This window comes from Aplidium turbinatum, chromosome 3, assembly GCF_918807975.1.
Source record: "Aplidium turbinatum chromosome 3, kaAplTurb1.1, whole genome shotgun sequence".
NCBI classification, from domain to species: Eukaryota; Metazoa; Chordata; class Ascidiacea; order Aplousobranchia; family Polyclinidae; genus Aplidium; species Aplidium turbinatum.
Genome location: NC_137474.1, coordinates 30,280,187 through 30,306,206, shown reverse-complemented (window position 1 = coordinate 30,306,206; position 26,020 = coordinate 30,280,187). Strand labels below are relative to the sequence as shown.

General features: G+C 38.4%; 1 protein-coding gene across 2 annotated transcripts; it reads left to right on the top strand.

Moving 5' to 3' along the window:
* On the top strand, positions 1–23,900 carry LOC145766978 (ER membrane protein complex subunit 1-like). 2 transcript variants are annotated; one of them, XM_082578698.1, is made up of 21 exons: positions 1–138; positions 300–440; positions 1,258–1,385; positions 2,308–2,485; positions 3,071–3,217; positions 3,511–3,665; positions 4,375–4,468; positions 4,827–4,956; positions 5,376–5,487; positions 5,920–6,115; positions 6,566–6,673; positions 9,954–10,063; positions 10,592–10,764; positions 11,041–11,138; positions 11,920–12,126; positions 12,932–13,081; positions 19,648–19,761; positions 21,694–21,802; positions 22,104–22,248; positions 22,850–23,012; positions 23,326–23,900. In XM_082578698.1, exons 1-21 carry the CDS (start codon positions 31–33, stop codon positions 23,470–23,472), a joined length of 2,913 nt encoding a protein of 970 aa, XP_082434824.1. In that variant the 5' UTR covers positions 1–30; the 3' UTR covers positions 23,473–23,900. The 2 variants fall into 2 exon arrangements, with proteins under 2 accessions (XP_082434824.1, XP_082434825.1); XM_082578699.1 differs by lacking the exon at positions 6,566–6,673.
* The last annotated feature ends 2,120 nt before the right edge of the window (positions 23,901–26,020 follow it).

Sequence of the window (26,020 nt, the reverse complement as noted above, 5' to 3'; positions counted from 1 at the left end):
TCATACTGTATTAATTATTCTGAATTAGCCATGTCATTTCTGAATTCTATATTTTTTTGTGGTTTGCTTGGATTCTCTTTTGCATTATACGAACACCAAATTGGTACATTTGATTGGAAGAAGGAGTTTGTTGGAAATGTAAGTTTAAGTTTGTTTTCAATCAACTTCATGTTTATGTTTATCGCTTAGTTATACTTAAAAAATTTCAAAAATATTTATATGTAAGCAATAAGATTCATTCATGGTGATAATAATTAGTTATGTCAGTTTGCAATAATTTTCACTTGGTTATTTTTTAGATTGACCAAGCCACTTTTGAAAGTTCTATTTCAGTCAGTAAGAACCTTTATGTGTCAAGTGACAAAAATGTTCTTGCCTGTATCAGTGCTCGAACTGGCCAGGTGACATGGAGGAAAGTTTTTGGGGAAACTGATGGAAAGGTAAACTTATCCACTATGTTCGAGTCGAAGGTCAAGCTAATTGCTTTTCATAAATTTTGTAGATAAGAAGTTAAAGATGCCTTTTGACCATGAATCAAATTTAAAAGTATTATATGCTATTGTGTCAATAAGCTAAACTACCGGAATCGTAAAATATGTATCGAAACGGTGTGCACTCTGCAGTTATATATATAATAGATTATTTTCTGCATTGATTCTGATATTTCATTAATCAGTGGCTTGTGGAAACATTGTTCTATTGCAATAGGCTATTAGAGTGGTGTGAAAAAAACTGTGGTATGGTACATTTAACTTTTTAATTAAAAAAAAATTTCACCACCCAATTGCATAGTAGCTTATATTAGACAGCAAGTGTTACAAGGTTATCACTTGAGATGCATTGTGATACTTTAGTTTATGTTACATCAGAAGAACACATCCTGTTTTAAAATCAAAATTGTGCTAAATAATTGCGATTTGCGAAAATGCAAGAACGATCATCGCACCAAATTACATTTCTAGCTTAGATCATAACTGAGTTTCAAGAGTGTTGTGATTATATGATATGTTTTAATACTGTTGTTTCCAACCTTTTCACTTGCGGTAAACCTTGACTACAAATTCTAATTACAGTAGTCCCTGTTTTTAAGCCCACCTTGGGACCGGACAATTTTGGGCTTATTAAGCGGGGAACATTTTCTATTACTGGAATGAATGGTGATAATTTTGAACCAGACTAAACAGGGCTTAATAAGCGGAGACTACTGTACTATTACCATGCAAAGGTGGCTTTAGATGAAGATCTATTCTTTCTTAGATCATCCATGCAGCCCACTCAAAAGATGGATTGCTCTCTGCAACATCTCTCGGCATGGTGCGGTTGTGGGATTCTGCGACTGGTGTTTTGAAATGGGAGGTGGATTTGACTGCTGCTTCAGAGAATAGGTGACAGTCTTGTTTGTAAACTGTTTATGTTCATACTCGAACAGTAAATCAGTCCTCATGCATCATTGCAAATTGCTGAGATAACGTAACAATAAGGTTTGCAAACTCTTTCAAAGCTAGGGTTGTACCAATGTTGTCAGATAAAATACATACATGTTTGTACTACAACAATTTATCGATAGAACTAACACGTTAATCAAAACAGTATTTTGTATATTAAATGATCTTAAAATGATGTTTTCCATTCCAATCTACCTTCATAACAGTTGGTAACTATAGCCCAGTTTATGGAAGAAAAATCCCTTTGTTTCATGGAACAAACATTAACTTTGTCCATAAATTTCAGCTGTCATTTGTTAGGCTAAAGGAGTGTTTTTCAACCGGAGTCTATGGCCCCATAAAGGGACAGGAGGTGTTTTTCAGAGAACCATAGGTAATGAGTATAGGCCCCCTTACTGGCAACACCCACCAATACCCAGCAGAAAAAGACAGGTTTAAACGTCATTTCATTTAAGTAGTGAAAATTACTACCTTGAGCATCTTATGGCCAAGGTGGAACCACATAAAAAGGCTTTGACAGCAGAATCCAAGAACAAGTTTCGTATTGATTCCATTATTATAAAGTCTTAGCTTTTGTTTTATTTATTTGGTTTTCTCGTCCTTTCGACTTAAGAGCAATTTTGCACCGATACAAACTTAAAGCGTTAATCAACTCATTGGCTAAATCGCAAGTTTATCATCTTTTGTTGTTAATAGAGAGCAGGAGGGTGCATGAGTCTTAAGAGTTACGATACTTTAAAGAGGTCACAAACTATGAAAGGTTGAAAAGAACCACTGGGATAGAGACTAGAATGTTATATTATAGTATTCATCTCACAAATAGGTTGCTGTGCCGTTCCTAAATTTGTTGAAAATGCTGCAGGGAAAATTTCATTCTTTATGGTGTTACAACTTTGGAAAGGAGTTATACTGAAGGAAACTTGTTGGTGGCTTTGTCGTCCGGAGGCGTTCATACGGTGCCAATGATGTCATCAAAGCGGAAGCCAGAAATACACTCCATTCTGTTTGAACATGAGGTGCCGGGAATGGAAGCTAGCCAGGTACAGATGTAGTTCCATTTTCTAGCCTACACTTCATCAATTAAAAAACATTTTTATGCCTATTTTTGTTTGAACTGATTTGCTTATTCAGTTATATTCCAACACAGCAATGTTATTATAACCTGCCACCATACCTGGTATTTAATGCTAACAAGTCGCAAACTGTCATAACTACACGTCGTTCTAACTCATGCGGTGACAAACAATATCAACTGTTCAACATGTGACATCTCATGTGTACATGTTCAGAATTGACTCTTCAACAGCATGCTTGGTCTGAAGGGTACATGCATGGACATGGTTTCAATTCATCATGAGACTTCATTCTTTATTTATTTAAGACGGACAAACAAGAAATAATAGTATTGTATGAAGAAAGCGTTGAGATCAATTTCCATCATCATCCATTTATCCCTTTTTTTAGTAGATGACACCTAACGTTTGTCCCCGCTAGCAGGGGTCTGCCATTTTTGCAGCTCTTTTGCCATGCTTTCCGGTTGTTGGGGTTGATTCTATCCAGATTCCTTGTAATTTAACGCAAGTGGAGTTCCGTAAACCATAATTACGTCCTGAGGTATATTTCAGTTGCTGGTTGATTCATCTACTGGAAACATCATCCACCTACAACTTCAATCTGGTGCTCGGTTGCTGGCCAGTGTGTACAGTTCTGGTGACATGGAAGTGCTGTCACAACTTGCAATCGACGTGGCATGGCTGGTGAACCTTGAAATGGTATGCTTTTGGAGATATCTATCAGGCTTTGATGTTAATTAAACGTTTCAGAATGTTGTTAGACTTCCTGTACAGTTGTACACCGTCTTCTTTCTATCTATATATAAAAAAAATTGTACATTCATGGATAAACCGCAGTTAGATGCTTGCTCTATCCGTTTTCCGCAAAAATGCATAAAACGACAAAACGTGTCAAGTCAACAAAACTTTCTATAGTTGCAATTACCTGCTTGTTGCACTAAAGCTCATTTTTCGAATTTCCGTATTCTCAAAAATAATATCTTGGACGTCAGGCAGCAGTGTTGGAGAATGGGAAACTTATATACGTGAGCAAAGATGCTGGTAGCATAAACTTGGTGGATATCACAAGTGGTGTGACTCTGGAGACGGCATCATTTTCCAGTCTTGGAATAGACACTCCTGTGTCTTCTATGGTTGTCAACAAGAAGTGAGTGACATTGCTATTATGTTGTGTAGGAAAAACCAGACTACAATTTTCGATTGCCGGAAACTTTGTATCTTGAAATGACAAGATTGTACCATTGCCTTGCCATCTGATACGGAATGGCTCGTTGGTGCAGCTGCATCGGCTGCGCTGAAATGTGGTAGACCGCCCCTGATATTCAGCCTGGTTTAAACGATATTCTGTATTTACTGCATAAGCAATTATAATGCACGATGTCCATTTTCTGTAAAATTTCTTGGGGAAAGTCTTAGCCTTAGGTTACAGGACGACGCTTCGACTTGGGTTTCTTAATTGCTTAATGAAAAAGGACGGTTTTTCAAGAGCATGCAGCTGTGTCTTTGCTAGGACACTCAATGGCATGCATGAAGGTGGACAAGAAGATCCTTGTCTTCCCGTCCACTTAAGCTAAATCTGCAACAATTGGGCGAAAGCTGGATGCAAAAAAATCGTCTACTTTCAGTAGTGCAGTTTCAAACTGCAGCTAGTACTGTTGGTAAAATTTAAGTGATGCTATTTTAGAAAATCAGAATCACTTTATCCTTGGTGGTTAAGGGATGCTTGTAGAAACGTTGTTACATGTGACTTCCAGTATCAAATAGCTTGTAATTAAAACAAATAACTCGAATCAATATGCCGCAAATCGATTCCGAGTGTATATTTTTTAAAGATGACAAAATCCATGTATTTTTAGCAAGGATATTGCTTCTCACGGTCTTGGCGTTATGCTGGTACACGGCAACTCTCAAGTATCTTTCTTGTCTGTTAATAGTGGCAATAACTTTGTGGTAAGTATGATGTCTATTTTTTTTTCTTTAACTTTGTAGCGTCAGATTTTAGGTGATAAATTTAATTAAAGTTTTAATTTTAAGTGATTTCGAAAACGATTAGGCTACCAAAAAATTGGATGATTTCTTTTATTTTAAATTATTTGATTGGATTAAACCATTTTCTAATACGTGTCTATTATTGTTATCGAGTTGTGAGTTCTTGCTGAAGAGATCTTCTAACTTTGTTCTATCATTCCAATGTTCCTTTTTCTTAAATTTACCGAACAATACATCAATCCTTTCATCGCCGAGGAGGTCACTTATCGTTGGGCGATATTTGTCAAATGTTGTGGAAGACTAATCACTGAATTAACAGGTATCTTGGACCAAGGCTGTTCCGAATGTGTTCGACATAACAATCAAGCAACAGAGTAACGAGGTCTATGCTTACTTCACTTGCAAGGAGGAGAAAGGAATAACAGTTTCCGCCTTGGACCTTAAGAGTGGTAGGACTTTTTGTTGTTCGCAATGAAGTCGCCTTTTATATCGAAACGTTGTCTTCAACAAGGTGCAAGAATTGGATGCAAAGAAACGGGAACAGGACATCCTGTCGCGACCGACCTGTCACAAGAACGTCTCACCACTAGACGACTTCACGCGAATTCCTTACTAACCCGATCAACGCTTCGGCATCATAGCATGCCCGTGGCTTGTTTAACTCGAACGTTGGACATCTGATCTATTTTAGAAAACAGCAACAGAGTATTCTAATACCGGTTGATTGTTTTAAGGCATGACATGCTATGATAAGGAAGCGTTGCACATGCCCATACCTTCTTACCTATCCCTGTAGCTAACTTCTAGCCGGATAGGTTAGATTTTTTGCTTTTACAATTACGTCAATTTTGTTGTCTTTATGATGTAGGAGTGATCCAGGATGACCTCACCACCAAATACAAATTCGCACAACACCCCGTCGACGTGGTGAAAGTCTTCATCAACATGTATCTCAAACGAAACGCCCCAATAGGTTTCAGGTACGTTACTGTATGAAGTCTACTTAAATTATGGTTCCAAATCTAAAGCGGAGTGTGACGTTTTCTCAATAAAAACTAGAATTTGTTAAAAACTGCAAAAACGTTTCTTGTTGACTTTTATAATGAGGAGGTTGGGTCATGATCAGCAAATTTTAATTTGAAAATCTTCTTTGACGGTTAAAATTGTATTGTAGTTTAGAATCTAAAATTTAAAAATTGTGGACAAAAATGGCTATTATAATTGGTGTAATTATAAATATTTTCGTTCTATGCCATTTGGCATACTGCAACTTGATCATGCACAAATGCGATCACGTTTATTGCCCCATCAATAATTTTCATCTTATAAGAATATTTAAAGAGAAGTTACAGGGATTTTAAAAAGGAAACATTGACTTGTGTGACTCAAACTTTCCTCCTAACCCTATTCAGGACTTTACTGATCTTTGCCGACGAAAGTGCAGTCCTTTTGTCCCATCCGAACAGACCCGTGTGGAGGAGAGAGGAGGCTCTTGCATCCATCACTGATGCCACCATGTTAGATCTTCCACTCACTGCCGAGGATGCGGAAATTGAAGCGGAGTTTGAAGAATCTGGGAAGACAGGGATAGTAGAAATGTTTGTCAAGGTGAGACATGCAAACTTTTACCTGCTGATTCATTGAGATGAGTTGGAGTACAGACGTTCATTATAAACGACCGTTCACTTGTTAAATTTGTCTGCAGATGATTCTTTCACTTCCATCTGTGTAGTCAGTTGTGTCAATTTTCTACGGATTTATTTTGTTAGCAGACGTTGTAAACACGATATCTGTTGAGTGCATCATGTGTAATTTTTTTACTCCATTTTTTGAGTAGTTCTTGCAATTCATTTCTTCCTATTTGAATGGTCTATCATTTCCGTTGTGACAGCGTCCTATGAACAGTAAACTGAGCAGGCCAGTGAGTACGACTACCATTGTTACGGCTTGTACAATGTATTCTTTTTGCATTTGTTTAACGTTTGCAGACGTTGAATCGATGTGAAAAGAGTACTTTTTCGTCCTGGGTGACGTACATGTTTTCTTTTTGATCAATAGAGAGTCAAAGCACAATGCAGCCAAGTAGTAACGATTTTAAAGCAAATGAAGAAGGAACTGGATGAGGAGACTCTGTTCAGGAGGAAGACTAGAGATCCTCTCATACAAGTAAATAACCAAAAGTATATTGATGATGAAGTAGACGCCCACGTTAGCCTCTTCCGGTTTTTCGAAGTTATTGAGAATGGAAAGTTATTCAAGATCATTTAGGGTGCAACCGAACAATTAAACATGATAAGTGAATAAAATCAACGAAGTTTGGAAATTTGTGTAGTTTGTTGACACAACTTTTGCCGTCGTAAAGGCGGCTTTTTTTGTACCATTCAAATCAGTGGTTTTCAACCTGGTGACCCCCATTGGGGGTCGCAAGCTGTTTTTTGGGGGGTGGCAAGATGGTTGAAAATCTAATGGATCTTTTTTTTTTTTTAATTCCAAAATAAGATTAAGAACTGTATTGTTTTGCAATCAACATTTCCTCAACCTGGGATTACACTATTGTTTAAACTTTCAGAAGTTGCAATAGGAAAGCTTTCGATATAATTCACCTTGTTCTTGTACCTTACTTTGTGCAAGCTAAAGTTTCAGTAACCACGCTACGACAAAAAAGTTAGGTTATTTAGAATCCTGTTTCAAATAGAGATTTTTCACCGTTCCAAATGGCATTGAAAACCTCAATGTGTACTTTGTATGAAAGTGCTTTGAACAACAGTTCCACTTATTGACAAGTTTGTTTAAGAAATGCATCACCAACTATCTCACTGAAACCGACTTCAAATAAATGCATAAAAGATTGCTATAAATTCAACTGGTGAAAATGCAGCTTTTATTCAATATTTTTTCTCCTATGATTTAGCCATGCTTGATAGGAAATGGAACTAATCCGAGGAAATGTAATAAAAGCAGTAACAACACAGCAAAAAGGACATTTTTGATTTTAGAGGTTTTTATTAGAACAGTGAAACGCGACATAGACTTGATGTCGGCGCGAATCAAATTTGGTTAATTTCTGCATTAATATAGGCTTTCGTTGAATATTTTATCCGGGGGTCGCGAGGCGACATTGGTTGCTTTGAGGGGGTTGCGGTGCAAGGAAGGTTGAAAATTCAAATAGAATCGTATGCGATATGCAAATATATTGATAGCTGTTTCGAAAGCATCTTTACGAAATTCACGAACAAACTTTTCTACTTTGCACTGCAAAATCAGAATGTATTGTTTTTAGTTTGATTCGCATGCAAAATCTTATGTTGGTTACAAAGTCAACAAAAGAGTTTGCAATTGAATATATTATTTCGTCAGTGTTACGTGTATAGTTCTGGCTTATGTACCCTCAGAATATTCTCATTTCTATTGTCTGATGGACGTTTAATTAAATATAAAGCATACAATAACACAGGCCAACAAAAAAAAGTTTGGCACAAAAGGCGAGAGCCATTTTAGAGTATTTCAGGGCCCCTGATTCCGAAAATGCACTTAGTTTTTTTCGAATTGGCTCCAGTTTTCGAGATATTCGACAATGAAAATATTTTTATAATCGTTACTCAAGAGTTTTCAATTGGCACATTACTTATTTTCAGCCCTGTTTACCATTGTGATGTCATAATTGCACTTGTCTAGTTCAATTGTTTGATATTGTACGAAACAGGTCGCCATGGTACGAAACTTCAAAACGCAAGCAAGGGTTGAAATGAATTTTGATTAATGTAAGGGAGACATGAATAATTGAATATTCAATGAAAACAGTTGTGAATCACTACCTCACAGGAAAAATAGCCCGAAAGTCATGTGTTTATGAATACAGCTTTATATTGAGAAGGTAGGCCTACTGAAATGGATACTTGTACAAATAAAATTTTATTTTAAGCCTTTGCTAAGGCCAAGTCTTTGCGGCAAGAAGTTTTTTTTTTGATCTAAAGGCTAACAAATGCCATATATAATTATATAGGCTAATAAAATATGCCTTTGACGAGTAGGATGGATGCTGCCCTCTATACGGCTGCATTGACACTGTCTGCTTTGCAAAACGCTGAGGAGCAACGTATTCTGCGATGGATACAACGCTATATAAAAACAAGCATTATTACTTTGACATGAAACTGGTTGATCAAGATAAGTCCTGGGTTCCTCCTAAAGTATTCAAACATTGCACTCAAATCCGTTTCTGGGCTTCAGGCTAAGAAGAAGTTCAGAGTACCATGGCGAAAAGAGAGCCTTGGAATAACCTTATTGATACTTCTGTACGGTGAACATGTTCGAAGAAGTGTCACAAAGGAAGTTGGAAATGGAAAATCATGTTTACATGGAGTGTGCAAGGCGACCATTGCATGGACGTTGCCATTTATGTTTTTTCTTTGCCCTCTCTTGTTTCAAGTGGTGTTTGCTTGAAAAAATAGTAAAACGGGAATGACCGAGAGTAACTTCAATACCTTCAGTAATGTTTTGCAGCAAGGTCAAAGTTTTTTCTCAAAACCATTTCTACCACCTATTGTAGTTAGAGATTTAGTTATCAAAAGTGGAAGCTAGAATCTTGGCTCCTCATCTCGATCAACATGGCATTCTTGACTCCGAGGCCAAGATTACGTTCTTCCGTAGCAAGGATAAAATTTTAAACAGCTACTTTACTGAAGAACATAACTTTGTATTCTGTAATTACATAAATGGCCTTCTACCTTGATGGGGTGTTGCTCAGTAGGCTTACCATAATAAAGAGTTGCGTTTGTTCATCGATAGCTTTGTTTTGCTTATTTATCTAGTTTGTTAAGCAAAACAATGTACATATGCATTTTGTTTGTACTTGACTGTTGAAGTCAACTAATATATTAACGCAAAACACAAGTTATATATTTTACATCTTGTATCCGCAGGCTTGTTTCACGTCGTATTTTGATTGTTACTGGGCCAGTAAACGTTAAATAGCTGTTTGTTTGGGTTGTAATCAACGTGATTGGTTTCAAATAGCGTTCATACAACTGAGAAATGTGCCTGGGATTACCTTCAGTTTTGTTTATGTCATAAACGACACGACGTTAAATCTATATGGGCTCAAAATTGCGAAAAAAATGTTTTTTGCTGTATCTCAAAAACTAGAGCCAATTCGAAAAAAACAAGTGCATTTTTGGAATCAGGGGCCTCGATGACTCTAACATGTCGTGCCTTTAAAAAAAAAAAAATTTTGTTGGCCTGTGTAATCGATTGCAAACCCATCAGGCTAAATTGATATTTTTGCTTTGATCCAACGTCTGCAGACGTGTTCTAGAGATCTTGTTGAAAGTCATGGTCTCTTTAACGCTTTCTTGAAAAAGTGGCTTGAAGTAACAACGTTCAGAAACGTGAGTTTAATGCTTGCAACTGCTCAACATAGAACTTTGTTTGTTTGTCGTCACCTTAGAATGAAGCGATGGTGCGTGATCCATTTTCCCTTCATAAGATGATTGTTGTTGTAACTAAGCCAGGAGTGCTGTTCGGCATCGACAGTTTGACTGGAGACATATCGTGGAGGTAATATCTGTTGTGTTGCATTGGTAAATTTTAAATGTTTTTGATGACTGATTCCAATACTGATGATAATCCCCACACTGATGATACTCTTCCTACACTAATCATAGCCTGTGATTTCGTATTCGTCCGCCTCTATGATTTGTTAATCAGAACCACGCAAGACAGACACTGAAATTTAAGCGTTAATCAAAAAATATGTTTCTGACTTCACTAATCTTTTGGAATAATGGGGTTAAAAGATATTTTTTGTTTTTAATTTTCCTTACAATGACTTACTTTTCAAGGTATTAATTTTTCCTCATCCAACCATGCTTACAGTGGGTCACAAAACCCCTCTTGGGGTAAAAATAAAAGCCATAAAATATATTATAAAGCTTTTGTAGAGAGTTTGCATTGCAAAATATATTATATATACCACAAATTTCAAACATCAAATAGATGTTAGTGACAGTAAAAGAAATTCTTCTTGTCTGAACCATTCAAGTACGCCACCTTCTCTACATAAGCGATGCACTTGCTGCATTACAGGCACTTCTCTGACAAGTTAGCTGGACGGCAGCTTAAATTCTTCGTTCAAAGAACAACTGCTCACTACCCCAATCCTCCGCAAGCAGTGCTCTTGGCAGTCGATAACTCACATGACAAGCCTCCTGTCCTGATGACGTTCAATCCTATCGTAGGCTTGGTCTCCGATATTTCGAGTATGTATACTGTTTTTGTGGTAAATAAAACGCAAAGGAATTCTCTGCTACAATGCCTCAACATATAAGTCACTATAGACTCTTTGAACTTCGCAAATTGTTTATTTTATTCAGCCAACCCATTGGTTGCTGTTGCCGCTGCAAATTCTTGTGTATCGACGTTGCTGATTGGCTAACGAGATAACTTTGGGCGTATATTACAGTTACGTGCTTCACTTTGATAGGTTGAGTGTGTAGTCATAGTGCAATTCAAAGCAAGTTCTTTCCCTTTTGCAGGCGACTTCGCTAACGTAGATGTTCCATTCCGCCAAGCCATGCTCTCTCCATTCGCGGATAGTCACTATCTTCGTCCGTTGCTACTGCTTGACGACAACGTACGTGAAGTGCTTGGTAATCACGACCCTAGCTAGCGACCAGTCTGAGTCATTTTTACATTGAATCTTTTAAATTACAATGTAAAAAATAGTGGTTGCTAGCTGGGAGGTTCTATCAGAGTCATGCCCGCATGTGTTTGAGTTATTGGCTGCTGTGATCAAAGGGTTAACGGTCAAACATCTACTCCGGCAAAACGGCCTAGTGGTTTGAATGGTCGCCTCTAAGTCGGTGGATGTGTGTTTGATTTTCCATCTGGTCATACCAAAAACCTTTTTAAATGGAACTGAACTTTATTGCTGCTTGGTACTTAACAGAAGAGTGGGTTTAGCAATTTCCCCGATGTCGTTCGCAACCGTTGAGCACTCGGTGTGGGGGGATAAGCCGGCTACACTACGGGTTGAGCGAATTGCGTTTGCCCAATGTGGAAGACTCCTTCAAAACCCGACAGTTGACCGCAATTCGAGACGCTCTCAACGGGAAAGAGCCCAAATTGCTCAACAAACAAACCTGACTGAATGAACAAGCATTGGCTAGTTGCCACTAAAAGTTTTTCAGTGAAAATCTTTCTCTGTAATTTTAAATCTTTCGAGCAGACTCCGACTTGGAACGTAACAGGTATACCCAAGCCTCCAGCTAAAGGCTCAAACAAAAAAGTATTGTTTTGTTTTTTATTACTCCTTCTACAACTTAAGTATGTTTTTTTGCTTTTTCTAAAAGTTAAAATTTCAACTAGTCATTTATTTGTATAATGTCGATAATAATATTTTTCCTCTGGTTTAGTCGAAACTTCACTTAATCCCCGACACGTCAGAGGTGCGAAAGAGCTTGGAACGATCTAGCTTGTTCATGTATGACGTCAACAAGGAGACTGGGGTCATCGGAGGCTTTTCCATATCAGGGGTTGACAGTGTGCGACTTGTATGGTCTGTCAGTGTCTTGACAACACACAAAATCGTTGGCTTTGCTGCGAAGTTTCCTTTTGAGAAGGTAACTCTATTCTTGAACACTTTTTCCTGAGTGAGTGATGTCACAAAACTTTGGCTTTATTCATCCGGAATGGCCCGTTTCGGTGAGTCCGATTCGGTGAGTCTGATTCGGTGAGTCTGATTCGGTGAGTCCGATTCGGTGAGTCCGATCCCTTAACGGGGGATTTTTCAATTTTTTTTTTAAATTATCGGGTACCCTAGCCTAATTATCATTGCCGTTTTAGGGTTAGGGGTTTGGGGTTAAGGTTAGGGGTTAGAGGTTAGGAACTCATCGAATCAGACTCACCGAATCGGACTCACCGAATAGTAGCAGACCCTTATTCATCAGACAATTTGCCTTTCTCACAGCACTTCCGGTTTTTGAATTTAATCTTTAAATTGACTTTGAATCTGTATCCTCGGACTTACAAAACCTCTGATAAATTATTCCTGGCAGTTTCGCATACTTGCAGAGGCTTTGAACCACTGACGCAGGCACGGTCACTGAGATTGACAGAGTGAAGTTTCCAATGGTTGTTGTTGCAGGAAATTATTACATTCACTAGATGCCGCGGAGTGGAGAGCAGTCCTGAAGCGCACACCCCGAGAGTCGAACCAGCGCTGCGTGATTTTGAGTGGGGCGCTTTACCACTGAGCGAACAGGGCGGACTAAATTCAATTAATGTTCTATGCATCAAGCCAGCGCCCGTTAAAAGATAGTACAAACAATTTTTTCAAGTCAAATTGCCATTTTTTTACCTAACGTTTCATGCACTACGTGATTGCGCATCTTCAGGGCAGCAAAATACAGCACCGCAATATTTCAGATCGACTCCATGGGGCGACCTCTGGCAGACAGGAGCGTCATCTACAAGTACTTGAACCCGAATCTTATCGCAATCTTGAGCGAGTCCGAGGACAATTCTGCGGACAGAGCAACCCTCATGCTGCACATTATCGACGCTGTCACTGGCCAAGTAAGTAGATTTGTTGGACAATCAAGTATTGTTGTTGGTAAGGAATCCAAACGTTTTGCCACAAGTTTGTCCAGATTTATTGCCTTGAAGTTTAACGTTAAGATTTTTCCCGTTTATAAAACATTTAAAGCTGGTTATTATTTTCAGTTGAAGTCTAAAACTCCTTTCCGCTTATGTTCTAACGTCGTGTATAAGTTCACTTGCTCGCATGATGCGAGATCGTCATACATTGGTATGACCACGCGACATTTGGTGACGAGAGTGGGAGAGCATTTGAATTTAGCTAATTTTAATAAAAACAGTGCAATTAAAGACCATATTAGAAACTGCCAATCGTGCTCAAACAATAAACCGTCATTGCAGTCTTTCAAAATTGTTCGTAAGTGTTTGTCCGAGTTCGACACCAAGATTCACGAGGCATTGATCATCAAATCTTTAAACCCAGGGCTCAACAAGCGATTATTTGCTGGCGGAGCTTCTTATCTTTTAACAGTTTTTGATGGAATTATCACGTCTTGTGCTTCTCGCATTTACTTTGTTTGTGCCACTATCTCGTGTTAGTCTGGGAGCCAAATGCGATTTTTTCCCTTAACCTTGCATTGTTGTATTAAGTTTTTTTTATTGTTGATTTTGGTAGCCAAGGGTCTCTATTTTCAGAAACTGCTTGATGACATGTTGTCACCTTTGAGCAATTTGAGAAATTCAAGATGGCGTCCAAGATGGCCGCCATTGCCTATAAATGACCATAACTCCCTACCCATTCACTTTAGGAAGGTGATTTATGTCTCTATACCTAGGTTATAGGGGTCAAGCTATCCATTAAAACTAATTATTACGTTATTATCGTATTACATACTGGTAATTTCCAAGATGGCGTCCAAGATGGCCACCATTACCTATAAATGACCATAACTCCCTACCCATTCACCTTAGGAAGGTGATTTATGTCTCTATACCTAGGTTTCAGAGGTCAAGCTATCCATTAAAACTAAGTATTACGTTAATATCGTATTACATAAATGATAATTTCCAAGATGGCGTCCAAGATGGCCGCCATTACCTATAAATGACCATAACATCCTACTCATTCACTGTAGGAAAGTAATTTTTGTCTCTATACCTAGGTTGTAGAGGTCAAGCTATCCATTAAAACTAATTATTACGTTATTATCGTATTACATACGATAATAACGTATGTAATACGTTATTATCGTAGCTATCCATTAAAATTATGAGCATTAGTATATTAGAGCATTAGTATTATGTTAATATCGTTTTACATATCGTTGACGTTATCGTTATCGTTTTACATAACCCTCGACATGAGGATTAATTCATGGTCTGTATAATCTAAATTGGTTGATGATGATGATGATACTGGTAATTTCCAAGATGGCGTCCATTACCTATAAATGACCATAACTCCTTGTAAATATCACATTGCAGGCCCATAAATTCACGGCGGACATGTCCGCCGTCACAGCATGTGATGTCCGCGGGAAGTACCATCTAGATCGGTCATATTTGTCCGCAGAGAAATAACACAGGAACTAGCGATACAATCATCATTGCATAGCACGAACAATTGTTGCGAGAATATAATTTTCCGCGAATTCTAGCGCGCACCTAGAAAATGTGAATACTGTACCCCTTAGTTTCCATTCAAGCAGAAAAACTTTCGATCTTTACGTTTGATGACATTGAATCAGCGTGACAAAGGTGAAATCTTCGCTAAGAATCGATGGGAGTACCAATGCTTTTACACTAATCATGCACAACTTAGTTCAAGTCTTACGTCACAATATCTGGCTTTGATCTCGGAGTATGATTGATAAGGCGAAGTTGGTTATAAATTTAGATTATATGAGAAGGCTATTACAGCAAGATGCAGCAAAATTTGTTAAGTATTGGTATAGACGAGAAGTAAGAACGAAAAGGACCAGAAAAAATTCACTGTCGCTCACATGACACGCAAAAATAAACCTAAAGAAAAAACAGTGAAACTTTGCACAGCAGAAAATACTAGCGTTAGCGTAGAAGTTTTCCGACTTATGCCCAGAGCATTGTGATGCAAGAAGCTACGCGACCTCGTCCGATTAATCAGTTATGCGGCGTATGAAGCAGCTACACGGCGCTTTGACTCTGCAAGCGCACGTCGTTGGTCTGATGAAAGCCTTTCAAAGTGACTTCGCTGAAATTTAACTCTTTCGCGACCAAGGACGTATCCATACGTCCAAGTTTAAAAGGTGTTTCAAGCAAAAAAAATGTAAATGATGGCAGATCCATCCATAGTTTTTACCTGTCCTTATACATTCTGCTGTATCTCCTAAATCATTGCGCGCAGCAACGAAATAAAATTTTTTTCATGTGGAGAGTTGTTTTGGCATTCGATTAAACTACATATATTTTGATATTATTGCATCTTGCTTGGGCAGTAAAGATTATAATGAAATATACTTTTCTGCCAATTTTTAATTTTTTTAGAAATTAGAAATAATACCGTTTGGAAAGTTGCTAGTTGTACATTGAATGTTTTAAATTTTACGGCAAAGCTTTGCATCTTCAGGTAGCTGAAGATGTATGCTTTCATTTCATGTCAAGATTGTGCGTCTACGTCGATCACATGAGATGTTATTACGGCGTAAATACAACAGGTTTTTGTGAAAAATGTCTGGTTATTTAGATTAAACGTCGTGATCTCGGTGGTTGCGAAAGAGTTAAAAAAGCCTTCCAAACCGTAGCTATAGTTCTCAAATGGCGAATAATTATCAAGATAAAGTGATTAAGCATGACGATTGCCGTTAAAACTGGTGTGTCCGCCGTGAGACTTAATTTGTCCGCCGAGATAGGTGCTCAGACCGAACACGTTTGTCCGCCGTCAACGAAAACGAATTTCGAGGCCTGTATTGTAATAGACGGGCACTAATATAATTCACTGTCGTCTTTTCAGGTATAGACCATAGTATAGTATATGACGATCACCAATAGTGAAATATGAATAGCTTGATATAGGAAAAACTGTGCAGAAGCATTGTCAGATAGTCGAAGGAATACTCCCGGCACATGCACTTTCTGGCTGTGACACCGTCGCCTCCTATTATAAAATCGGAAAGGCTACTGCACTCAAAACACTTCGATCGGGGCACTCACTTAACTTGTTGGGTGTACCAGGGCATTCTATGGAATCTGTTATTCAAGAGGCTACCTCCTTCATTTCCGCGTGCTATGGACAAACAGACTGTAGTACAATTTCAGAGACAAGGTTAAAGGTATGGCTGTCACAAACATGCAAAGTGTCATCAACACCAAAATTGTGTACCTTGCCACCAACAACTGAGGCATTCAAAGAGAATGTTAAAAGAGCTCACTATCAGACTTTGGTATGGCAGTCACTAGAAGCGCAGAATCCACCCGAGTTGGACCCAATGGAATATGGTTGGGTAAAGGATGACCAAAATAAGTCCCTTCAACCAGTCACCCTACCTGATGAAGTCGAACTAGCCTCAGAGATGGTCTACTACGTCTAATAAAATGTGGATGCCACAGTACTACTCCATGCAGTTCACGTGCTTGTAGTTGCAACTTTGCAAACATGAAATGCACAATATTTTGCGCCTGTTATAATCAGGGTTGCTGTAACTTAACATAATAGCTGATTGCATGTCTTTGTGATGCACATGGGCAACACAATGCACAACAGTGTAGATTATTTTGCAAAAATAGTCATCATCATGTTTCTTCCTCGTATTGAGGGTTGGATACAATGCGCCACTGTTCTCGACCATGAGCTGTCCTTACTGCATTTTCATAACAAATTTTGTCCATTTAGTGATGTTTGATGTCCAAATCATGCTTGGTCTGCCTTTGTTTCTTCTGCCATTTATCCTCCCTTATACTGTATTAATGATCGTTATAACAAGTTTTTCCTTATTGCGTGTCCGAAATACTTCAATTTTCTTCTTTTGGCTATTTATAAGAGAATTTTACTTGAATGGAATTTAGATAATATTTCATCGTATTGAATAATACCGTACTTCACTTGCAAAGTAGTAACCATCCTTAATTATGAATTGTATAATACGCTTTTGGTAGTCTGTGTGAGAAGTCAAAATTACAATTAAAGAACATTTGTTATAATATAACACCTGTGGTCGTTTTCCTTTTCATATTTACCTCCAAGAGTGAATAGTATATAATGTATATAGAAGATATTTTAGTGTCACGACAGCCATCTTGGAAATTACCAGTGTGGAATACGATATTAACATAATGCTTAGTTCTAATGGATAGCTTGACCCCTACAACCTAGGTATAAAGACAAAAATCACCTTCCTAATGTGAATGGGTAGGATGTTATGGTCATTTATAGGTAAAGCGGCCATCTTGGACACCATCTTGGAAATTACCATTATGTAATACGATATTAACAAAACAATTAGTTCCAATGGATAGCTTGACCCCTACAACCTAGGTATAGAGACAAAAATCTCCTTCCTAAAGTGAATGGGTAGGGAGTTATGGTCATTTATAGGTAATGGCGGCCATCTTGGACGCCATCTTGGAAATTACCATTATGTAATACGATATTAACAAAATAATTAGTTCCAATGGATAGCTTGACCCCTATAACCTAGGTATAGCGACATAAATCACCTTTCTAAAGTGAATGGGTAGGGAGTTATGGTCATTTATAGGCAATGGCGGCCATCTTGAATTTTTCAAATTGCTCAAAGGTGACAACATGTCATCAAGCAGTTTCTGAAAATAGAGACCCTTGGCTACCAAAATCAACAATAAAAAAAACTTAATACAACAATGCAAGGTCAATCGTCTCTGCCACCGGACTATGTTGTGCTTCTGTCAATCTTGCGTATTTCTGCCTGATTCCTTTTCTGAGCAATTAATTAATTTTTACTTCTCAAATACTTGAGCCGTTGGCAACTTTCAAAAAGGTAAAAAAAAATCCCCTTTGAGCAACAAAGGAAAAAGACAAATAATAACATAAATTAACTCATCGGTTTGCCACTGCCTGACTTAGCGCAGAGGGTTAGGGCGGTGGTAGTCATTGCATTGCATTGACGTGGGTTTGATTCCCACCACTGCTATGCTCATTTTTCTTCCGTAATTACCAAACAAACTTCGAAAGGGATTTTTTAATGGTACCTTTTCAAAACTTGCGACCCGATGTGCTGTGTAATTTTCAGTTACCATTTTGTGTGAGCGAGGCAGTTTCTCAAATGTTTGATTTGACCATATTTTTGCTGTGATACTATATGATTCTTTAGCATTTCTTTTAATATGTATTTTTCTTATAGGCTTGAAAAGAACTGTATGACTAGCCGAAAACGTTCGCTTTTTGTTTTTATAATGTTAAATGTAGTGTTGTTGCTGAGTTATGTCTGTTTATGGTTTAAAAGAGTTACCTCTCTACCCAAATTGAATTTAGTATTGATATCATCAATAGTATTGACTATTGATATTACGCATTGCTATCAGTATTATCGAAAGTTTCAACTAATGTAATTACATAATATAAATATAGGCAGTTATAGGTTGCCTATTTTTACTATCAGATACATGGTTAAGTTATTGTGAGTAAAACGTAGTCATGTGTGACAAACTAACATTGCCTCATCAAGGAGTACCTATTTGCTGCTCACTGGTGTTGTCATATGGTGCTGACATGTTGCGTTGGGGCTTGGCAGAGTGCTATCTGTGAGGGTTATAGGCAAATTGTTCATAAGCAATTGTTCGTAAAACAATTGTTCGTAAACTGTTTTTCGTAAAATGAAATCCGTAAAACATTTCTTCGTAAAGCATTTCTTCGTATACATCAAATTTCAACTGCATGCACGAAAAAATGCTTTAGGAAGAGTTTTTTTACGAATAGTTAATTTTACGAACAATTGTTTTACGAACAATTGCTTACGAACAATTTTTCGGACACCGTCTGGCGTCTGTGAGTGTGGTGAAATGTAGACGGCAGTCCACGTAATCAACGATTTCCCGCTGTACAGACCACCTCATGGTATGGAAGGCCTAGTTTCCCTTGACGATCACCAGGCAGTGGCTAACCGACTGGTGCCCTGATTTATAGCGCTAACACGACACAAAAGATGAAAACCTGACAAGTGCTTATGTTATGGCAGCTCTGGAAAGTTTCTTGTGCGTCCTTGTCACCGAGAAATGACGTCAACATCTCGTCTGGCGTTTAATTCTGTGTATTCCTCTCACGCAGAAAAACAATAGATTTAATAATTTTCAAAGCTGATTTCATGATGCGCTTGATAGTTCGCGGTGCATCTGACATGCGACATTGCACAATGTAATTCATTGACTGCACTCGATCACAAACGTTTCTCTCCAGTTTATTATCGTTGTTTCACTTATTTGTATTTATGAAAACAAAATCTGTGTTGATATGAATAATATAATTATTGAATTCTACCTATAGAATCCGTAGATGGTCTTTTTCAGGGCTACGAGCAATCTAAATACCTGTTGTCGCTATTAATGAAATTTACATAATGAAGAAGCTTTTTACCACTTTTAGAATACTTTTCCAGATGATTTATTCTAACATCCACAAAAAAGCGTCCGGTCCTGTCCATATGGTGCACTCCGAGAACTGGCTGATATATTCTTACTGGAATACCAAAGCTAGAAGAACTGAAATCGCCGTAAGATCTCTTTACATAGTCTGCATTTGTTCAAAGTATATCTCCTTCTGATTATTGACAATTGTTACACGATCGCGGTAAACTCATGCACAAAGTTACTTTGCGGTGTTGGTTCTTTTTGTCTCTCAGGAGACCCTGCCTTTCCTTTGCACACTTGTATAAAGGCGTGACACAGTTAACATTGACGAAAGCCAATATATAATATTAGAAAAACTGACTGACTAATCTTTCTGCTTCAAGTAAATAGTTGAAGTACAGGGTGGCTCAGCAAAGTGTGGACTAAATTTCATATTAAATTTAAACATATTTTTCGGATACTACATTATTTGTATTTATTTCAGGCATACTATACGGTAGTCACTAGTCATCCTAGATTGCTATTATTTTATACATTTTCTGAACACCCATGGCGAAGACTTTAAATGAAATCATTGAAACGCAATGTCATGGGCTATCACCTGCTAAGATTTTCAGGTCGTCGGACCACAACCCAGCAAGTGCATGTCAGCTACCGCCAAGTCAGAAAATGAGATTTACGTGCTCACGTCAGACTTGCTTGGTCATCGCTTGCTAAACTGAATGTGCTGACTTGTGACATCTCAAGTTTCAGCTTTCTCGGTTATTACTTTCCTAGTTTCATCATTTACCAACTTCAGCCACTTGCCCAAATGTTGCGAGCTCAGTTGTCACTTTGCTCAGTTCACAACTGCTGGCTTGTAAGAGACTCGATTTTTATTGTTTTGAAAGGGATTGTGAGTCGTTCTGGTGTGTACAAGGCAGTAAATAGGTTCAGAGAGACTGGTAGCTTATCAAATGTCAGGAACATCCTAGAGAGGTCCGTAAGAACCAAAAGACTCATTAAGAACATTAGAGAAAAGATGCCACGAAGAAGAAGAGGTTCGAAAGATCTAAGATTCTTCTGAGCTCCTTGATGGCACGCAGCCACAAGTTCTCTGCACTGATGATAAATTATTCACCATTCAAGCCATACACAACAACCAAAGGATCGGATTTGAGTTAAATCTAAAGATTCAGTGCGTGTTGAACGTTAAGCTTCATTCAGGAGGCAAAAACCAGATTCGGTAATGGTGTGGGCAGGGGTTACGTTCACAGGTCTCAAAATCCCTTTGTTCTTCATTGAGGCTGGTTTCAAAATCAACCAACATGTTTATCTGAAGATATTAAAGGATGAAGTTGTTCCTTGGGTGAGGAAAGTTACCGGAAATCAAGAAACTATACTTCAGCAGCAGGATGGAGCAACCTCTCACACAGCCAGATTGGTCCAAGACTGGTGAAAAGACAATTTCAAGTCGTTTTGACCCAAGAAACTATGGCCTCCATTTTCTGATTTATATCCAATCGACTTTGGGATGTGATCTATCTTGGAGCAGAAGTCCTGCGCTGTATCCCACTCAAGTGTTGAGGTTCTGCAGAAAATACTGACCATATCTTGGCCAGAAATTGACGCTGAAACTGCGTGCCTCGTGTGATAAGTTGATGCCTCGTCTCCGTCAGGTTATTAAGGAGAAAGGTGGATATACTGATAATTGAGAACAATGCATTTCTCTTTCATTTTATATATGAGTTGTTTTTATTGGCCTTCATATAACTGAAAAAAACCTGACTTTTATTTGTCCACACTTCGCTGGGCCACCCTGTACAATTGTACTTGTCGGTTGTTTAAAGTCACTTCAATACCGGATATGACGTAAATCGTTTGTGACGTTTTGAAATCTTATTAATGGCAACTCTGGAAATTAAACGACTATGATGAACTAAAAAACTTCCAAAACTAGAACATAGATTAAAACAAATGCTTCATTTTTACTGCGTGCTGGTCTAACTAATCGTTACAATACGTGTTTTCGCTACCTTTCGGTAAATTATCAACAGTTTGTGACACACTACATTAAAACAATGATGTTCTTCCAGTCGCTTGAACTTTACGAAGGAAAGACGCAATTCAACGACACTGTGTTCTCATCATTCCAACCCAGACCCGAGCCAGTGGTAATGCAGCAAGCATATATCCTCGCAACAGGTTTGTGCGCGAAGCTGGTTGTTAGCAACAAGTCTTCCAGTTTGTAATGAATTTAAGAATATAAGATATTAATTTATTTCTGTAAAAACAAACTTTTACTTAATTTTTACTTGCATAGAAATCATAATTTCGTTAAACTTTATAGTAAACTGATAAATGATCGTGTGTTTGAAAAGGAAATATTAAATTTCCCATTTTAATGCGCTTGCTTTGTCTGTTCATAGCAGTGACACCTGATGTACTCGATTGTACAATGTACATGATTGATAAGTTCCGTTCACAACACGTGCAATGTTTGCAGGAGTATCTTGCATGGGGGTGTCTCGCACTGAGAAGGGAATCACTAACCGGCAGATATTGTTCGGTTTGAAAAGGGGCTCACTCTTCGGGATGCCTCGTCGCTACTTTGACCCCCGCCGCCCCTTGCACTTGATGGAGAGTCACAAGTATGTCTCGTGTGTGACGCAACATTCCGTGTATCGTTCATGTGGTTATTTACGTTAGAAGGTTTAAGGTTGTCATGGAACTAAGAAATTCTTTATACGCTTAATTCTGGCAGTTATAAATATAAGTTGAGGGGGTTTGAAGAATTGACGCAGGCCGGTTCACTGATATTGACAGAGTGAAGTTTCTGGTATGTGTCAGTTGCTTTTTACCATGTTTTATGGAAGGTACTGGGAGATGTGATTTCATCGCCTCATAGCTTGTGGCAAGACTTGAACACCGGCCTTCTGATGCTTGTGTCGTAGTTAAAAAAGCAAAGATTTTTGTGCTTAAAGTCCGTAAAGTATGGATGTTGATACATTGTTTTGCTTTTCACTCTCTCTTCATTTTACTGCCAAGAAGCTTGGTCTTCATCTTGAAATATCGAGGTCGACCAATCGATTTTTAGCCCCGACGCTTTTGAAAATCGTTTGAACTCATTTCCAGCTATTTGGTAGAACAACTTCGTAAGTGAACGCCCTACCGTCTCAGAATGACACGACTGTGGTATGCTTTTGCGTTGATTTGCATCTGGCGATCATAAGAAACATAAATTTATAACAGGGAGGAAGGTCTTGTTCAGTACATGCCAGAGATTCCTATTCCGCCGGAATTGTACCTATCCTACAATCTCACCCTGGAGCGGATCGAGGCCGTTTATTCCGCCCCTGCCGCCCTGGAGTCCACCAGCCTCATACTGGCCACAGGGCTCGACGTGTTCTTCACGGTAAGAAATTTACTAGGAACTTCACGTTTGCTATTATCCAGTCAGGGGCAGATGATTCGCAGTACCATTTTTTGCATCCGCGTTACAATTTATAAATGTGAAACCAAGTGAATTGTTTGAGTTGCTGTAAACATGATAGATCATGTGTTAAGTGGGAAGACGAGATTGAATTTATTTTTTATCTTTCCTCCCGACTTCGTGCTTCAAAGCAGATACATCCTTTCTCGTACAATTGGAGACGTCGATTTATCGTCCAGTAACATTACTCCAACGTAAAGAACAGCTTAAACCTATGCACTTTTTTATGTTCTAGAGAACACAACCTTCGAAAATGTTCGACGTTTTAAAAGAGGATTTTGACCATCTCTTCATCACCGCAGTTTTAATCCTCATGCTGGTAGGTGCTCTTGCCACTAGGAGAATGGCTCAGGTCAAGCAGCTAAACAAGGCATGGAGATAACCAACACAATTCAACAAATTAGGCAATTTTGTCGGGAGCCTTCCGTTGTGGTACACTAAGAATTGATGGAAAGCTTCTAGAGCGTTTGGCAATCCTCGCGTCAGTGGGGCCCCCTTTTGGCAAAATCCGTTGTTTTTACATTGGTTCAACGTTAGCAGATGTTTAATCAATGTAGTAAGGACGGTTTTGCTAGATGGGTTTTGTTTGATTTCTTACCTCCAATTATCACTTTTCTCGAAAAGCTGATTTCAGTAATTGATGTTTTACAAGTCGATACCCAGCAAGCAACTCAGTCCTTTTTCTATTGATTCTGCGTTTTCAGACGTTGAATTAACATAAAAAGGACCTGATTTGCTAACGGGGGTACGTGTAATTTGTGTCGTGATGCAATATGGCGTTTGTCTAATGAGATGAGTAAAGTACGTGACTTGAAATCTTAGTCCTGTATGCATCAACAAAGCTAGGTGCAGGAACTTTAACCAGAAGGTGGCGCTAGTGCTTTAGTCATTTAGCCCGCGTCTCGTCTGCATTGTTTTTCACCCATTGGGCAATGATGACATTGAATGAAGAAATTGCTTCAATTCCACATTAAAGTGCAGAAATAAGTGCCTTTGAATTTAAGAAGTAAGGTTTAAACTTGAATAAAACATTAGATTGAGTTTCGCATGATGCTGCAGGTTCCCTGTAGTAGTAGCGGTTTGCACTAGCTTTTGGGAACGAAAGATTTAAAGCTTGTTCGTGGCAATTCATCCATTTGAAGAAGTTTTGCTCAATGACCTAGTGTTGTTGTTGAGCAATTTAGGCTCCAGGACTAGCGACGAGAGCGTTTTTCTTGTTGCAATCAACTGCAGGCTTTTGAAGGAGTTCTCCTTTGCTGAACAAAATTCGTTCAACCCGCAAGGGAGCGGGCTTACCTCCGAGAGCAGTTGCGAACAATGTCGAGAAAATTCATACCTACCAAGTTCTGTAGAATCAGTGTCACGACGTGAACGCATTGGTTGAAGATTTGACTGCCAGAGATGATCAAGTTGTACACGCCAGTCCTTTCGACACCTTTTGTTGAGTAGCAGGCTCAACACTTTTACCATCCCCACTTTGCTCGACTCCTAAGGTAACTAAGGTATAAACAACTTGCAATTCTTTATATTTTTGTTACACTTTCATTGAGTTTGACGAAGATAAAAGACCTTATTAGCAGCCGATCACCTTTGACAGAAGCCTAGTCCGACCAATAGAAAAATGAATTAAAAATAGTGGCTATAACGTGAAAGGCTATCTGCGCAGCATGTCATCATCAACAATACTCGGAGTCAAACTAAAAAGGCGTAGCTTTTCGTCACCGTAGGCTGCATATTAAACCATACAATAAATTGCAGCTCACGCCATTGAGCATAACGTAAACTAGTTCCTGTTGAAAATTGATAGAACCCAACTGGCTGTCATCTTCACTTTATGAATTTCCGGTGTCACATTTAGGCTACTCTACACAGGTGCATGAGCGCTTAGTATTCTACGGTAGAAGAAAGCCTGCAGCAGATACACCAATGAGCATATAACTTCGCCGGTGCGTTTGCTTTTATAACGAGAATTAAAAATTAAGTTTCGCAGTAGGCTAAATGTATTATTCTATGTAGGCCTAATAGCAAAAGTGTAAGCTATAGCCTAGCTTGCAGTTGTGAGTGAAGATACTATAGACCTACAGTATGTACATATGGGTAGTTTAGGCTACGTTTTATTGAAAATTTAGGCACAGATAGGCCTAACTGTTTCAAAGTAGGCTACCGTAGCCTATATTGTTCAGCGACTATGATTAATTTAAATCTTCTTAACTGTCGACCAACGCTTAGATTTCATAGAGGTTGGGCACTTAGAAGCGTCCACATATTGAACACAAGAGTAGAGTTCAAATGCTTACTGATAGCGGAAAGGTTAAAACATGTGATGAATGTTTACGTAACATTTATTTATTTGCTTCAGATATGCACACATGTTGCACATCCATATCGAATTACATAAACAAAAAAGTGAGAAAAATACATGTAGCCTACAAGGGATAGACTTCAAAAATATGTAAACGCTCCTCTTGACAGTGCTGAGAGGAGGCTCATTTTTAGACGAGAAGTGTGTGTTCGTGTTCCTTGTAGCAAGATGAACCTACGATTCCTTGAAGTAAAATTAGCTCAAAATAGTGGAGAAATATGTAAAAACAAAAACTCTTTCGGCAACAGGCTCACTCAAGGGAAAAAGAGACTGTCCGGCTTTGCCTCACGGATATATTCTTCACATTTTTTTAAGGTAACCATGAAATCACTTCTGGAATTGTGATAGGCTACCTCAGGTTCTGTGCAGCATCAAGTAGATGAAATTTCCCGCTGTCACAATACAAAAACAGTGTTATTGTTTCTTTGTTTAAGCAAGTAGGCTAGGTTATAGGCTAAAACGTTTAGCCTACTTACTCCTATTATCTCACAAAAGCGATCTCTTTTGATGCTGATTTTTTGTCAGCAGTCGCTAAAAATACCCAGGTGCACGTTGTATCACCAAAGTA

Bases quoted from the DNA above. Each gene is read 5' to 3' on its own strand.
- LOC145766978 (XM_082578698.1), top strand. From the start codon at position 31: ATGTCATTTCTGAATTCTATATTTTTTTGTGGTTTGCTTGGATTCTCT. The intron at 21,803-22,103 runs GTTTGTGCGCGA...CAATGTTTGCAG, and splicing joins AGCATATATCCTCGCAACAG to GAGTATCTTGCATGGGGGTG. The intron at 22,249-22,849 runs GTATGTCTCGTG...AATTTATAACAG, and splicing joins CACTTGATGGAGAGTCACAA to GGAGGAAGGTCTTGTTCAGT.